The 16,483-nt window shown below is 37.5% G+C and overlaps 2 protein-coding genes across 2 annotated transcripts; both read left to right on the top strand.

Annotated features, from left to right (window-relative positions):
* Positions 1 to 1,212, top strand: LOC149182958 (uncharacterized). The gene has a single exon (XM_089414745.1). It carries the CDS (start codon positions 1 to 3, stop codon positions 1,210 to 1,212), a length of 1,212 nt encoding a protein of 403 aa, XP_089270871.1.
* Positions 1,213 to 6,917: 5,705 nt separating this feature from the next.
* Positions 6,918 to 7,394, top strand: LOC149182957 (uncharacterized). Its single transcript, XM_089414743.1, has one exon. The coding sequence runs from the start codon at positions 6,918 to 6,920 to the stop codon at positions 7,392 to 7,394; it is 477 nt and encodes a 158-aa protein (XP_089270869.1).
* Positions 7,395 to 16,483: the final 9,089 nt, after the last annotated feature.

The following is a 16,483-nucleotide window of genomic DNA, read 5'->3' as shown; positions in this document are numbered from 1 at the left end:
ATGCATTCTGCTGAGGTTTCAATCAGATATTTTCGTCATATGTTTTCTCAATGGCATATCGTTGCTACTGATGCTAATGGTCTCTCGGGGGGTCTTGTTATCCTATGGAATCCTATATGGATAGCGGCAAAGGCTTTCAAATGTTTTGCTGGAATTCTTTTACTTGCAAACATCCGGGGTTTTTCTGGTACTATACATATCTTAAATATATATGCCCCATATAAAGATCGACAACCTTTCTGGAATAGGTTTTTGTCTTCGGAGTGTTTGGAATTAGAATACCTTCTTATTGGCGGGGACTTAAACTGTACCTTATGCGGTGACGAAGTATGGGGTAGGGGTAGGAAGGTGGATCCATTAGCTGATCATATTAAAGAGGCCATTCTTCATCACAATATGACAGACATATCTCCCCAATCCATGGGTCCCACATGGGATAATGGAAGAATTGGTCCTTCCTATCTGGCTAAAAGATTGGATAGATTTTTGATCTCTGATAATCTGTTGGTTCGTATGGGTAGGCCCATATCCCATATTATTAACTGCTTCATATCTGATCATAGACCAATTACTTTACAATGGGGTAAAAGAGGATATAAGAAAGGTCTTCCATATAAATTTAATAGAGTCTGGCTGGAGGACGAGGAATTTAATGTCCTTGTTAAAAATTTCTGGTATGCTAGCTGTTCCAAAGAGATTATTTCTCCTTCACAACACCTCTTGGATAATCTGAGGGAATTAAAGGTGAAGGTCATGGCTTGGCAGAGAAAAAATCAAAAAGCAAATAGAGTTGTTTTGAAAGAGATTCAAGCTAGTTTGGATGAATTAGCTGGGAATCTAAAAGGAGGTAATATTTCTTTTTTGGTCCGAAATAAGATACATGATCTGGAAAAGAAAAGGCACAAATTACTTGCAATTGAGGAAGCCACTTGGAGGTTGAAAAGCAGGGCGTTGTGGCTGAAAGAGGGAGACAGGAACACAAAGTTTTTCCATAGATTCGCAAATCACAGGAGAGATATCAACTCAATTTGGGAAATACAGGCTGATAGTGGAAACAAGCTTTTCTCTCAAGAGGAAATTTCAAAGGAAGCAGTTTCATATTTTAAAAATTTCTATAAAAGGAATGATAATATTAACAATGAGGACATCTTATGGGGAATTGCTCCTTTTCCTTCTATGTTTGATGATGATCAAAACAATACTTTTTTCTAGCCTGTATCTGAAAATTAACTTTTTGAAGTAATGAAATCCTTCAAAAGAGATAAAAGTCCTGGCCCTGATGGCTGGACTATTGAATTTTATATCCATTTCTTCGATCTTCTTAAGAAAGACATCCTGGCAATGGTGGAAGAATCGCGCATGAGGGGGTCTTTCCATCCCCATTTCACGTCTACCTATATTGCCCTTATTCCCAAAAAGAAGAAAGCAATTACATTTTCAGACTTTAGACTGATTTCCCTTTGTAATGCGATCTATAAAATTTCCTCTAAGATAATCGCCAATAGAATCTGAAGCATCCTGTCAAATCATATTTCTTTAGAACAACATGGTTTTCTCAAGAATAGGAACATTATAGAGGCTGTGGCCAATACACAAGAGTGTTTACATTCCCTTCATCACAAAAAGCTCGATGCGGCCATTCTGCAATTGGATTTGAAGAAAGCATATGATAGCCTAGATTGGGGATTCCTAAGATGCATTCTTTGTAAGATTGGCCTAAAATATGAATGCATTGAATGGATTATGGCCTGTGTGGAGAATGTAAATTTTGTTGTCCTTATAAATGGTCTCCCCACAAATTATTTTGTAGCCGCCAGAGGTCTTCGTCAGGGCTGTTCTCTGTCTCCACTTCTGTTCATCCTTGCAATGGATTCTCTTAGTCTACACATCAATGGGGCGGTCAAAGAAAATAATTACAAACCAATTAGGATATGTCGTGGTTCCTATATCTCCCATAGCCTTTTTGTTGATGATATCATGATTTTTGGTATGATATGTAGACTATCTTGGCAATGCATTCATGATATACTTAGAAATTTTCAAAAAGCTTCAGGTATCTATATAAATGAAGGAAAATCTTCCTTCTTTTCTGATGTTGAAGATAGGGAATCATTGGATTATCTCTCAGCTCTGTTTAATATTGGTACTAAGTCTTTAAAGGAGGGCTTTAAATATCTGGGCTTTCATCTCAGACCTGCAGGTTACAAAAATGCTGATTGGATGTGGTTGTCGGACAGGTTTTATAAAAGAATTGAAGGATGGGAGTTCAAATGCCTTTCCATTGCGGGCAGAGCGGTTCTGGCCCAATCTGTTTTGGCCCAGATTACTGTATATTGGGCCCACTTATTCTATTTTCCCTCTGGTATCATTGCTAATTTAAATAGGCTTATGGCAAATTTTATATGGGGAGGAGGAAAACATAAATGCAAATATCATCTGACCAGTCTTTCGAAAATCTCCCTTCCAAAGATCCTGGGAGGATGGGGCATCATGAATATAAGGAACTTTGGTAAGGCCCTCTTATGTAAATCTATTTGGAGGTGCATTAATGGGGACAGTTTTTGGAGTGCCACTATCAGAAAGAAGTACATGAAGAATAAAGACCTTACATTCTGGTATAGAGAAGGCACAATTGGAAAATTACAGGGATTAGCTATCTGGAAAAGTTTTCGCAAAATTGAATCCTTCTTCCTTAAGAATTTATTCTGGAACATCCAAAATGGGAAAGATGTGTTTATAGGCTATGATCATATTACTGGTCTGGGGGAGGATTTTAACATCCCACAATCTATCATTATGGCTCTGCATAGATCTGGGATCTTTTTTTGGAATCAACTAATTGAAGATTGGCAGGGGGGCATTCCTATATGGAAGAATTTTCATTCTTTGGGCCTTAGTCAAGTTTATGCACAACAGTGGGCCAGTATTATGATAACAATAAGGGGCTCTGGAATATGCAATTCTGATGGAAAGGATCATCTTACATGGAGAGGTGTTAAGAGTTGGGATGAATTAAAGGTCAAAGATATCTATCTAGTTCTGGCAAGGTCGACTCCGCTCCCATTTCAATTCATCTTTCCCACATCATTGTGGAATACTGGGGTGCCTAACAAAATAATCCATTTTTCCTGGCTCGTATTTCATAACAAAATTCTAACCTGGGAGAATCTCCAAAAAAGGAATTGGTCTGGTCCTAGTATATGCCTTCTTTGTAAAAATGGGGAAGATAGCAGCAATCATATTTTTCTCACTTGCAGATATTGATCCGGATTTAAACAGGAACGCAATAAAATACAGAGATAACCATAAACACAAAGATGCAACGGAAATAATACTTCATTTCATTACAGTAAAATACTGAAATATGCTTACAAACAGAAATGGAAAGAAACTAGCTAGGGCGATGGTAGCTTATCTCTGAGAAGAGATGTGGCGGCTACATGCCTCTGAACTGTTCCAAACTGTGTTACAATGAGGCTTGAAGGCCTATTTATTGTTGATAAACAATGGAAAACCCTTCACATCCCAAAACCTAACCCTAGAAGATGAAACGCCAAATTGTGGGCCCCGTTTGGATAAATTGGTACATCAATTTCCCGGGGTCATAACTTTAGCATACGATCTCCGTTTGATGCGTACGATAGCTCGTTAGAAAGATCTATCCGAGTACTACCACTTTGGGAGTCAACATGGGTCCATGGACCCATGTTGCCCCAGATTCGCAAAAAAACGTCGTTTAGGGCCTCAAAACGGCTCCGGAAGTTCAAGACCCGAAAAACTGCTAAAAATAGTAAATTGTGCTACAATTTAGGAAACTGAAAAGACTAAAAGAGACAATTGTGGGGGTCCAAATGGGATAGGTGGGTGGCCACCAACATCCACCTGGATCATTCCTCCCCCCTTAGGAAGCAATGGTCCCCATTGTGTTCGAGTTCCTCTTTGAGATGAGGAAGCTTCTGCTGAGTTGGGTCTCTGGTGAGTTGTTCTGCAATCTCTGATGTTTCCAGAAATGGTGGAAAGCATGGTCGACGATGGTCCACATTGAACACTCGGTGCAAGCGAAGGAATGGAGGAATGTTGTGCTTCAAAGCATTGTTGCTCGTAGCCTGGGTACTGGTGTAAGGACCATGTCTGAGTGGTCTGAGTTTCTGATGGGCTCTTGTAAGGCGTTCTTTCTGCAGATGTAACCAAACTTTGTCGCCCACTTGAAACTTGTTTGGTACCCCTGTGGGTGAGGAGAAGATGTTCCTGTGTTCTGCCATGACCATATCCCTTTGCTGTTGTTGCTACGTGGAGGAACCCTTTGCGGGGGTCATGGATGTAGCAACAATCTTCCCCTTACTTTGGGAGTGAACCAGACAGATGCATTTCCTGGTCTGTGATATGAGCTTGCTGCCTTTTTTGGTAGTGATCAAAGATGTGGCGGTAGGTGGGGCTACCTCCGGTATCCTGTATAATGAATTATTCAAAGAAATAGTGATAGCACGAGGCCTGGACTCATACACAACATGTCGCCTCCACAAGTATGGCTGGCCTAATAATACATCACAAACATCCAGAGGTGTAACATCACACAATACCTCGTCTGTGAAGGGCTTGATGCTGTAGGGAAGGCGGCACTGCTGGCAAACTTTGAGATCTCGTCCTTCGTGAAGCCACCCGATACTGTACGGCTGCTGGTGCGGTGTAGTCAGTAGGCCCAACCGCTTCACGACCTCTGCTGAAATAAGGTTCTTTTGGCTACCACTGTCGACAATGAATTGCAGCGGCGAACCCTTCACCCACATCTGTGAGTGGAAAAGACGCTCCCCTTCCTCTGGATTTTCGGGCTCATCTTTCTGGATCTTGGCGGTGGCAACAGTGGCGCTGGGATCCGCATCAATGATCTGCTTCCCTTTGCCATTCCCCATGTCGGGTTCTGGCTCAGGGTCAGAACATGCATCTGGTTCGGAAGCCTTCAACTCAGCCACCAACGACTGCTTGGTCCGACACTCACTTGTGTTATGAGTGGGACTCTTGTGGAACTCACACCACTTCCCTGTGTCCTTCTTCGGCTTCATGGTGTTGTTCTTTTCTTGCGGCTTCGACAGGTTGTCTTGGGTCACCCCGCCTGGGCTTTGTCCTTTGGGCTTTGGATTTGCAGATCCAAAGTCTCGCTTCTTCTGTTTGAACTTTTGCTCGATTTTGACAGCGTATCGGTATGCTGTGCCGAGTGAGGAGATGTTCAAGAACCCCATCTCTTCCTGGATGTATCTGTGTAGGCAGCCGCGGTATTTGAGTACTAGATGCAGCTCAGAATATTTGATACCCAACTGTGTGTGAAGGGTATGAAAATTTTTTGTGAACTCCGGCACACCTTGGTCTCGTCCCTGCCGCAGTGTGGTTCATTTGATGTATTTGTCCTCATAGCTTTCGACAGGGTAGTATTGCTCCTTGATGGCATCCCGGAAGTCATTCCAAGTGGGTGCGGCTGAAAATAGTGAGCCTGTACTTTCATCCTTCTGCTCGCAGTAGGTTTCCCACCAGTCCTTGACGTGGGGGGCTGCTTTGAGAAGAGCGAAAACAATCTTTTCCCGACTTGAAAATTCATGAACAAAAAAATACCCATCTAGCAGATTTAACCATTTATCTACAACATCTGCGTCTATTTGACCCTCGAAGATGGCGATTTCAAAATTAACTTGTACCTTGAAGGGTGTGGCATTTCCAGAGTCGCTGTTGGATGCCGATGCGTCGCCTCTGGGTAGCTGCTGAAGAATCTGTGCAAAGCTATCCATCATCGCGTTCCTTTGTCGCTCGAGCGCTTCTTCGAGCAAGATTTTGATAGGATCTCCTGCTCCCTTGTCTTTCTTCTCATCCGCCATGGGAGGCCGTCGGGATTTGCGAGGCTGGTCTTGCAAAGGTTCGACCAGTTCAAGCCCTAACTCCTTATATCCCGACCTCATTGGGGACATGCAAAGAAAAACAAAGAAAAAGCAAACCGCTCTGATACCACTGATCCGGATTTAAACAGGAACGCAATAAAATACAGAGATAACCATAAACACAAAGATGCAGCGGAAATAATACTTCATTTCATTACAGTAAAATACTGAAATATGCTTACAAACAGAAATGGAAAGAAACTAGCTAGGGCGATGGTAGCTTATCTCTGAGAAGAGATGTGGCGGCTACATGCCTCTGAACTGTTCTGAACTATGTTACAATGAGGCTCGAAGGCCTATTTATTGTTGAGAAACAATGGAAAACCCTTCACATCCCGAAACCTAACCCTAGAAGATGAAACGCCAAATTGTGAGCCCCGTTTGGATAAATTGGTACATCAATTTCCCGGGGTCATAACTTTAGCATACGATCTCCGTTTGACGCGTACAATAGCTCGTTAGAAAGATCTATCCGAGTACTACCACTTTGGGAGGCAACATCAATCCATGGACCCTTGTTGCCCCAGATTCCCAAAAAAACGTCGTTTAGGGCCTCAAAACGGCTCCGGAAGTTCAGGACCCGAAAAACTGCTAAAAATAGTAAACTGTGCTACAATTTAGGAAACTGAAAAGACTAAAAGAGACAGTTGTGGGGGTCCAAATGGGATAGGTGGGTGGCCACCAACATCCACCTGGATCAGATATACTTATAAGTTGTGGAAGGATCTTGCAGTTTTCTTTGGTTTTCGTCTAGTGGATCACTCAGATGTCCAAGTGGCAATAAGCTGGTGGAGCTCGCAGAAAGTCTCTCATAGATCAATTCCTCTATTGCTCTTCTGGACAGTTTGGAAGAAAAGGAACAATGCCATATTCCGTGAGGGGAAAGATACAAATTTGCCTCCGTTAGAACAGATCACTTCGATGTATCTTTCTATTCCTAAAAAATTGTCTTCAGGCAAATCTCACATTCCAGGCATCCATACAATGCGGTCGATGGGTTATCCAAGGGCATTTTTTGATGGAGCTGCACAAAGAGGCATGTGTGCATGTGGTGTTTTTATATCGATGTCCGAAGATCTACATTACTCCATATATTGGCATGGTGGTTGTGGAACAAACAATAAGGCCGAGGCAATGGCTTTAGTGGGCCTTTTACAGTTTTCCTCCTTCCTGAATATCCAATTGCTGCAGATATATGGGGATTCTAAAAATATAATAGGTTTGGCTTCAGGGAAGCTAATAAACAAGAATCCCATACTTTCAGGATGGATTAATAGGATAAAAATGTTATGGAACAGTAATCCGTCTTTTACAATCAGCCATGTGGACAGGTCTCTGAATTCTGTGGCAGACAACTTATCAAAGAAGGGCCTTGCAATAGATCCTGGTATATGGAAAATGGAGGTACAAATACAAGACTCTATATATCTGATAGAAGATTTTTTCTACTGGTTTCTGCTTCCCTTATAATCAATCACCTTCTACTTTCACATATAGGTATGTTGTCTATCCCCTGACTCTTATGGGTGATGGGTCCGGTATATATTTGTGTTTTTGGCTCCTCACTATCTGTCTATCTTTCTGATCCTAATCATGATCCAGAGAATTGAGTTTTCTATGCTTTTATGATGGCCCTGATCATTTCTTATCTTATAGCAAAATTCTCCAGCTATAGAACATGATATTGCTCTTTATAGTACCACTATTATGTAAATATCTCTTATATTAATATAAATCATGCTTTTTTTCGTACTGAAAAAAATGTCTTAAAAAACTCTTATTGTTGAAGATCAACATTCGAAATTAGGAAAGCATTAATACTGAAAGGAAGATTTCAGAGATGCATCTTCAAAGCACTGTTGTAGCCTGAAGGAAATTATGAATTGAACACATCTCTTGCTGTGCTTGAATGACCAACATTCAACTTCTCCATATTAGTAGAATTCCAAAAATACATCACTCAGAGTTGATGCAACTTCAGAAGTTGGTTGCAAGTTCTTCTAGAGATATCAATAGAGATATAAGGCATCATATTCTTTAAAATATAGAGACAGTCCAAGAGCAATTGAAACTGTGAGTGAAATATGCTTGCAATTTCCTTAGAACACTCCACAAAGCAGTTTAGGATTAGTTTTAGATTTAGCACAAGGACTCCTTCCATAATGCTCTTGAATGAAATCTCAGATACTACTCAGAAATAGATGATAGTACAACCTAAGGCTTGATTGGTTAGGTCTGTAAAATAATATTTTGATGTCAAACATACCTTATGAATACTAAACACACCTTGGATCATCACTAAGAATTGTCCACAAATATTTTGTGATTGCCTTTTTTCTTTTTCTTGCTTGAGCTTGTCCTCTTTGGCTTCTAATACCATGTTAATTTTGAATACATGTTCTTTTCTTTAGGGAATTATTTCATTAGCTCATAATTTATTTCATTAAACAATTAGCAATCACATTAATCATATGATAGTAATTGATAAAAGAACATTCAACATAACTGCATAACTGCATAGTTGCAGAAGACAAGTCAAGACAAGAGAACACATGAATTGGCTCAAGCAGAAAAACCCCAAGATGGGGAAAATTCTTGATCAAATATTTTTATTATAAACATTGAATATTCAGCAGAGAGAGAGTACAATATCTTAAAGAGAGAGTACAATATCTTAAAGTCATAATGACTAGCCAATAAGAACATCCAACCTCAAACAAGAAGGAAGCAATTCCTTCCATTTGACAACAAAAGACACTCATGGTCAAAATAAGGCTTCTTAAGGAATGAATACGTTCAACTACTCCAAATCATCTCCTTTCAAGTGTGGCTTACCCTAGCATACCTATAGCTGTCTTTAGTGTAAATTTGGGCTGCATTCAGTCCTTAAAATCGTCACAAAAATGTCTAGTGGTTTGCGACTTAATCTGAGCAGAGTATTGACCTAGGAACAATCTTCTTGAGGCCTGTGACCTTCCTGAAATAAGCACCTGAAGTGCGGCCCATCAGCACAATAAAAACCCTATATCAAATAGCCTGAAACTTCTTCAATTTAATTCGTAGACCTGTGATAGTCCTTCTATTGGATCTCGGTTTGCAATGGAGGTTAAAAACTGCCAAAAACATACTTTATTACAACCTAGAATACTCCTAAAAGCTTCAGCCTCCTACCAAAGAAACCTGACCTGGTTAGAGAAGGATAACCCAAAACAAAATAGCCCTCCATCTTACTTCTAGACTTCAACTACCTCATACATGAAAGGAAATCTTGGACATGTGTCGTATGAGGTTGATGACACTCTAATATATACAATTCATTGGGGTTGAAGGGACGTGTCTGATGGGCATGATGAGCCAACATATAGGAGAGGCCGACTTTGATTATTGTTTGCGTGAAAACAAAAATTTTAAATCACACTTCTTTTGTCTAAATGAGATGATATTTATATCGATTTTGGCCTTCTCGAAAAGAGGAGTTTAATGGAATGATTATCTCCATCAATTGAGCCGTCCAAAGTAGAATTTAGCCCTTGTTTCCAATTTTAACACTATGAAAATAATTGTAAATTCTTTAAGCCCCAACAACACAAAGCTTTAGGTTTAGCAATATAATCCCAATTTACCCACAGAAAAAACACCATTTTCCTTTTTTCCAAACAAAAGAAAGGAGGAACATAACTTACAAATATTTTCCAAAATATTTATGGGAATCGAGTCTAAGGGAGCCCAATACACTGAAACAACTTCCAACATAGATTTTATAAGAACCAATAGACCTACACCTTTGGAACCAAATATTCAGAAATTTATCAACCTTAGCTATCAGATAGGTCTAGTCATCATTCTTGTAACAATTTGGCTTCAAAAGAAAACACATATATTTAAAGCCATGATCCAAGGGCATTAAAAAGATATGGGAGAGACACATACAAATGACACAATTCCTCTAAAGAAAGATTGTAATGGGATATATTGGACTTTTGAGTATTAGTTAACATGCTTGTAGCATGTTAAATCAAAGTGAGTAAATCCACCAAAGTCAAAGTGTCACATACATCTCCACAACATATAATCAATATGTCATCAACAAATAACATATGAGTAACTGACAAATTTAGAGCAACCTTAATGCCTTTGAATGCCTGTCGATTCCCTGCATCTATTTGAAGTTTGCTTAAACCCTCCACTACTAGAAGGAAGAGTAATTGGGAGAGAGGACAATCATGACGAATTCCTCTTTGAGCATTAAAAAAATAAGGAGCATGCCCATTTATTAAAACAACAAAGGACACTCATTGGATACATGGCATAACCCAACTTATAAATCAAGTGTAGAAACCAAAATGGGTGAGAAGGAGCCAAATATGGATCAAATTTACCCAATCATAGGATTTAGATGAATCAATTTTAATGGAAAAACCTTTGAACTTTTGGGATTTTATACTATGTAATGTTTTCTGAGCCACACCAACAACCTCATGGATTTTCCTTCCATCAAGAAAATAATTTCTTTTAGATGAAATGTATTTTGAAAGTATAGGCTTGAGCTTGGAAGCTATCACTTTTGCAATAACCTTGTAAATAACATTACAAAGTTAAATTTTGTTAGAAGTCCGAAAAACTAATAGGATGATTTGATTTTGGGATGTGAGTTAAAAAAGTTGAATTAAAGATGGGATAGCTACAACAATCCCCTCTAGACTCTTAAACAACAACAATCAAATCCCAACCTAAAAATATCAAAAATATCAAGGAAGAAATGAACACCCAATTTGTCCAGCCCTCGACTTTTATCCCTTTGGAAATTATGTAACACCCGTTTTAGTTCCTCTTTAGAAATATCATCCAATAGAGACTTACATTCCTCATCATCAATCATCCTCAGAAAAAGAATTGCCAAATGAATAACTTCAACAGTGGATGATTCTGAAGGGGCTCTCTAGTGATTTCAAAACATATCCTACCCAAGTTTGTGAAATGATTAAATGATGAGTATTTTGTACCATGCTTTTTAGCCAAATAGCCCTACTCTTAAGTCACCATTCCTCCTCTATAGATTTTAAAATATTAATCCTTCTAGATTCAAAAGATCTACAAAATACAATAGATTCTTCAAGGGAGAAGCCTTCACTAGATGAAGAAGAAATAGATTCAAGTTCCTTTTCAATAGCCTCCAGATATAGAGTCTCCTTCCATTTCTTCCATTTCTTCCTTTTAACCCAATCCATAGTTTTTGATTTAAATATATTTAGATTATCTTCAAAATGAAAGGCAACAAAAACCTTTAGAGAGTGGACATAAGGGACCAAACAAATTCTACTAAGGAGATAAACTCCTCATCTTCAACCATTCCGAATTAAATTTAAAGCTTATAAGAGGTAACTTTAACTTCTAGAAAAATGGGATAATGGTACAAAATTCCTCCCTCATTGATCCACTGTCTAACCATAGGAAGAGAGTCCAAGAGGGTTTCAACAATTAAAAACCTATCAATTCTCTTAACAATCCGGTTACCCCCCCAACCTCTTATTTCTCGAGGTAGGAAGTAACTTATATGGATTCGCATCCACTAATGAGTTCCGAATGAGTTTATTCTTAAAGTATGCACAATGATAACCTCGTTTCACATGAGGACCATAGGATTCAGAAGGGTCCAAATAAAAATTTAAATCACCTCCTATAATTACATTTTCCATGCCAAAGAAGTATTTTCTAAAAAAACTCATTCCAAAAATATGTTCTATTTTGAGAGGGACCATAAACGTTTATGAGGGTAATAGAATGACACAACACCACAGGAGATATTTGTTGAAAATGCAGCAAGAAATTCCTAATTTAATTTTGCCTTAATTAAATTAGGAGAAATTCGAATTCCAATTTCAATGAAATACTTGAAGGAATTTAACTGAGGTGATATAGCACTTACCACTTAGTTAAATCAATTAATTTGAGTTGGAGACACTTGACTTATGTTTAGTTATGATTGATTGTTAATTTCTAGCAATCTATTTCAGTTCATTTGAGTTATTGTGAGTTTAACTTGTTCTAACTGACAGAGAACTAGTGGAGGGTCCAACAATGTGGTGTGTACCTCAGTGATCAACCCGTTAATTCATCAATCAGCCTAGAATAATTGATGCATGCATATAACTAAAGTTACCCAGTTGAGATTGGAGTTCAAGGGTAGTGTACTACCAGTTTAGAAATTTTCAAACTGTATAGGTGGTGCATGCAGTCAAAGAAGGGCCTACAAGGATTGCGCAATTATGGATGTGTAATTTCCCTAATTCACAGGGGCTAATTCCTTATTAAACAACACAAGGAAATAAAGACTTGGGCATGCAGGAATTTGGTCAAGTATTGACCAGATCTAGCTTGTGAAGCAGTGAGATATATTATACTTGTGCAAAGGTTGCTTAGGCTTGAGAAAACATTATATTTCTTCTCTATTTTCTGACTAATGCAATACAAATAGGAAGGGGGTTTGATCAGTTTCTTTCCCCTAGATAAATCTTTGAGAATATGTGATTGAATCTTGTCTCATGTTTATGTTTTGATTTCTCGATTAATTAAATTGATTTCTACTGATGAGTAGAGTAGATTCAAGTCTTTTGTTTTAGTAAATTACATTAGCAGCTTTGAATCTAGAAGGAATTTTTACATGGTATCAAAGCTAGATTTGCAGAATTTCTACATGGTATTAGAGAAAGATTCACATTAGAACTAGTCCTTGAATTCCTCATGTAAAATTACCATTAAAGAACTAATGAGATGTTAGGAGGCATAGTTGTTGGAGCCCTAGTTCGAGGCAAATCCAAAAGACCCTATGTGTAGACTTCTGAATGGAGATAGAATAATTCTAGTGGGTCGATCAATGAGTAAATTTTCAGTGACTCAAAAAGGAGTTGTGATCATTGATATTCGCAGATTGAGGAGTGAAGATATTACCCACAAGGAGATTGAGAGTCAATGGAGTCTAGCTTCAGAGGGAGCATCCCAATGGAAGCTGTACTTCAGGACATGAGGAGATCAAACTCATTATTGTAGTAGTTGAAGTAGTGCAGAAGCAGCAACAAAGAAATAGCAACAACAATATGAGTAGATCGATTTTTTCCATGCATTTAACCATACCTCCAGGTGTGAGGTGGGGTGATGTAGATCCTTAGTCCCAAGAGTGCAGAAATTTGGGTAGGGTCCATTGAGGTGTTCTCCTCATGGATGATCACCATTGTTAAAGGGGCCCATAGTATTTAGTAGCAGGAGGATCAATGTTAGTCAGATACTGAGGAGTGCATAATAGTGTTGACAACAAAGTAGGAGGCTCAATAGTAGAGTCAGCAACAACACAATTTTCCCAGTGGACAGTTGCAGATTGATTCGATGATTATTTTATTTTTATTTTTTATGTATGCTTCTTAGTTGTAGATGTTGCAATAGCAACAACAACAGAGAGAAGTGTTGCATGCAATACATTCCAAAGGTGCTAGATTGGGATAGATGTGAATCCCTTTCTTGCTGAGAGGGAGTGTTGAAAATGCAACAAGAAATTCCTAATTTAATTTTGCCTTAATTAAATTAGGAGAAATTCCAATTCCAATTTCAGTAAAATATTTGAAGGAATTTAACTGAGGTGATATGGCACTTATCACTTAGTTAAATCAGTTAATTCGAGTTGGAGACACTTGGGTTATGTTTAATTATGATTGATTTCTAATTTCTAGCGATCTCTTTCAGTCAATTTGAGTTATTGTGAGTTAATTAGTTCTAACTGATAGAGAACTAGTGGAGGGTCCAATAGTGTGGTGTGTATCTCAGTGATCAACCAGTTAACTCATCAATCAACCTAGAATAATTGATGCATGCAGACAACTCGAGATACCAAGTTGAGATTGGAGTTCAAGGGCAGTGTACTATCAGTTGTAGACAATTCCAAATTGTACAGATGTTGCATGCAGTAAGATAAGGGCCTACAAGGATTACGTAGTTCTAGATGGGAATTTCCCTAATTAATAGGGGTTAATTCCTTATTGAAAAATGAAAGGAAATAGGGACTTAGGCAGTCATGAATTTGGTTAAGTATTGACCATAGTTAGCTTATGAATCGGTGAGATAAATTATACTTGAGCAGAGGTTGCTCAGGCTTGAGCAAGCATTATATTTCTTCTCTATTTTCTGACTAATGCAATACAAATAGGAAGAGGTTTTAAGAAGTTTCTTTCCCTTAGATAAATCTCTTAGCACATGTGATTGAATCTTGTCTCATCTTTATGTTGTGATTTTTCGATCGATTAAATTGCTTTTCGTTGATAAGTAGAGTAGATTCAAGTCTTTTGTTTTAGTAAATTACACTAGCAGTTTTGAATCTACAAAGAATTTATAAAAAATTTGAATATCCATGAAAAACTCCATACACTAGAAGTTAGAAAAAAATACCATCTTAGGGTTCCCACCCACAATTAAACCCCCTAACGACCAGAAGCATCCATTGCCACAAAGGGCCAACATTTCAAAAGACTCTGAAGGAAAAAAGATATCTTCATACTTTCCCTTTCCCTAACATTTCATGTAGGAGAATGATGTCAGGCATATTTATTCCAACCAATCTCTGCAAAGACTAAAAATAAAGTTTTATTAGGAATGGTGTGTAATAATACCCACCTTCTTTGTCGTGACTTTTTATCTCCGCGAATACTTTTCATGTATTAAAATTATAAACCAGTATTAACACAATTTCAATATGTTGAAGTTTCAATGGCATTGCCCATTTGTCAAATAATGGCCTTAGTAGCATCCATGCACTATAGAGAACCAAAAACTTCAAAAGAGATGTATTATTTTTAGCAATCCATTTATTATACATGCCACAGGTAGTATATATCACAACTGGTTTAGTTTGTTTGATCGCTATTAGTTTGTATTTGACCAAAAAAAATTACATATTTTCCATAGTTTAAAATTGGATATTCAATTTTATTATTTTTTAATAGCCTTTCCATTTGTTTATATAAAATTTAATTTGTTCAACTCTTATTATGTAATGATTAATTCCTTTATGGATGAAGTTTGTGATTCGTACTAAACTGGATGTGCCCCATTACCACATCAAGCACGTACATGATATCCACAATAAAAATTAATAGCATGATTTATTTATTTTTAGTTTCTTTCCCATGTTCACACATCACAATTTACGATATGTACATCAAGTGTAATTCAATTACTATTTTATTATCTTTTTGGTGTTCGTGAAAATTTGGCACTGATTCCAAGATATAGAATTGCAGAAAGAACTACATAATCTGAGTTTGATGAGATAGTTATGCAATGTTTTGGGTGATCAATATGACAATATAAATTTTATAAATTAAAAAAAAAAATATTTAGAAAATAAAATAATATATTTTATAAAAAAATTATAAATTAATTTAAAAAATAAAAATAATATATTTTACAAAAAAAATTTATAAATTAATTTAAAAAATAAAAATATTTAATTTATAATCTTTATATATGAACTTAGTAACTTACTTAATTTGATTTATCTTTTCTTTTCTTTTTCTTTTTTCTCTTTTTTTTTTTCTTTTTTTTTTTAAGAAACGAAAAAAGCTTGATCGTTTTATATAAGATATATAAAGAGGCAGATAAGTACATTGCTTGTAATTTTGAAAATGACCCTAATAGGTCTGGATCATTTGACAAGCTGAAAAGCATGGAGCATAATCCAAAAAAAGGCAAGACATTTGCCTGGAAAAACAACAGATCATAGACTGTCAACTAGCTTCATGATTACATTGTTCATAGAAGAGGCATAGGAGAGGCAGAATGTGGAGCAAGAAAACACGATACATAGAAAAATCTCATGATGCATCATCGTTTTAACAAAAAATGGAGGGAATGTAAAGCAGAAGAGAAATAAACTAGTGCAAACCTGAGAGACTGCTTTACTAAAATTAGAAATCAGGAAGAGAAAATTCCTGGATGGAGAAACTTTTCCCTTCAGAAGATACCTGCATAAACCAAAAACCTGGAGCCGATTGAAGACCCTCCTTTGAAAAAAGTCTGCCTGCTGGTTTTGATCCCTGTTAATATGCTGAATTGAACCTCCTTCCATTTTACCCCAGAAAAACCTGATCCTATCCATCCATCCAACGAGATGAGGCATGAGAATATTATTTTTCCTAGAGGCATAATCCACCATAACTTTTGAGTCTCCAAAAATTGAGACTGCCTGAATGTTTAGAAAGATACAAAAATATAGCAGTCCGGCAAGAGCCATCGCCTCAGCTTTGCTATTGGAGCCCATCCCCCCATTCCAATGGATGAAATATTGATTATTTTCATTTACTATAATGTGAACCCCACAGCCACAGATACCTTTCTGTTCAGCTCCATCGAAATACGCCCTTGGCAAAAAAGTGTGCACCTGTGAATGGCCTTTACAGTCCTCCTTTTTTTTCATGAGAGGCTTTTGCGGAAGAGCGTCATAGAGGGAAACAATATTGGAAAAAATATCCAAGAAAGGAGATTTACTGTCATTGAAAATAGAATTGTTACGCCAC

Source organism: Pinus tabuliformis, chromosome 3_2, assembly GCF_031772625.1.
Source record: "Pinus tabuliformis cultivar Carrire ecotype Pingquan chromosome 3_2, CPIR1, whole genome shotgun sequence".
Classification (NCBI taxonomy): domain Eukaryota; kingdom Viridiplantae; phylum Streptophyta; class Pinopsida; order Pinales; family Pinaceae; genus Pinus; species Pinus tabuliformis.
Note: the sequence above shows the minus strand (reverse complement) of the source record. Positions and strands in the feature narration are given on the sequence as shown.

Excerpts from the sequence above, each read along its gene's own strand:
- LOC149182957 (XM_089414743.1), top strand. The coding sequence starts at position 6,918 with ATGGGTTATCCAAGGGCATTTTTTGATGGAGCTGCACAAAGAGGCATG.
- LOC149182958 (XM_089414745.1), top strand. The coding sequence starts at position 1 with ATGCATTCTGCTGAGGTTTCAATCAGATATTTTCGTCATATGTTTTCT.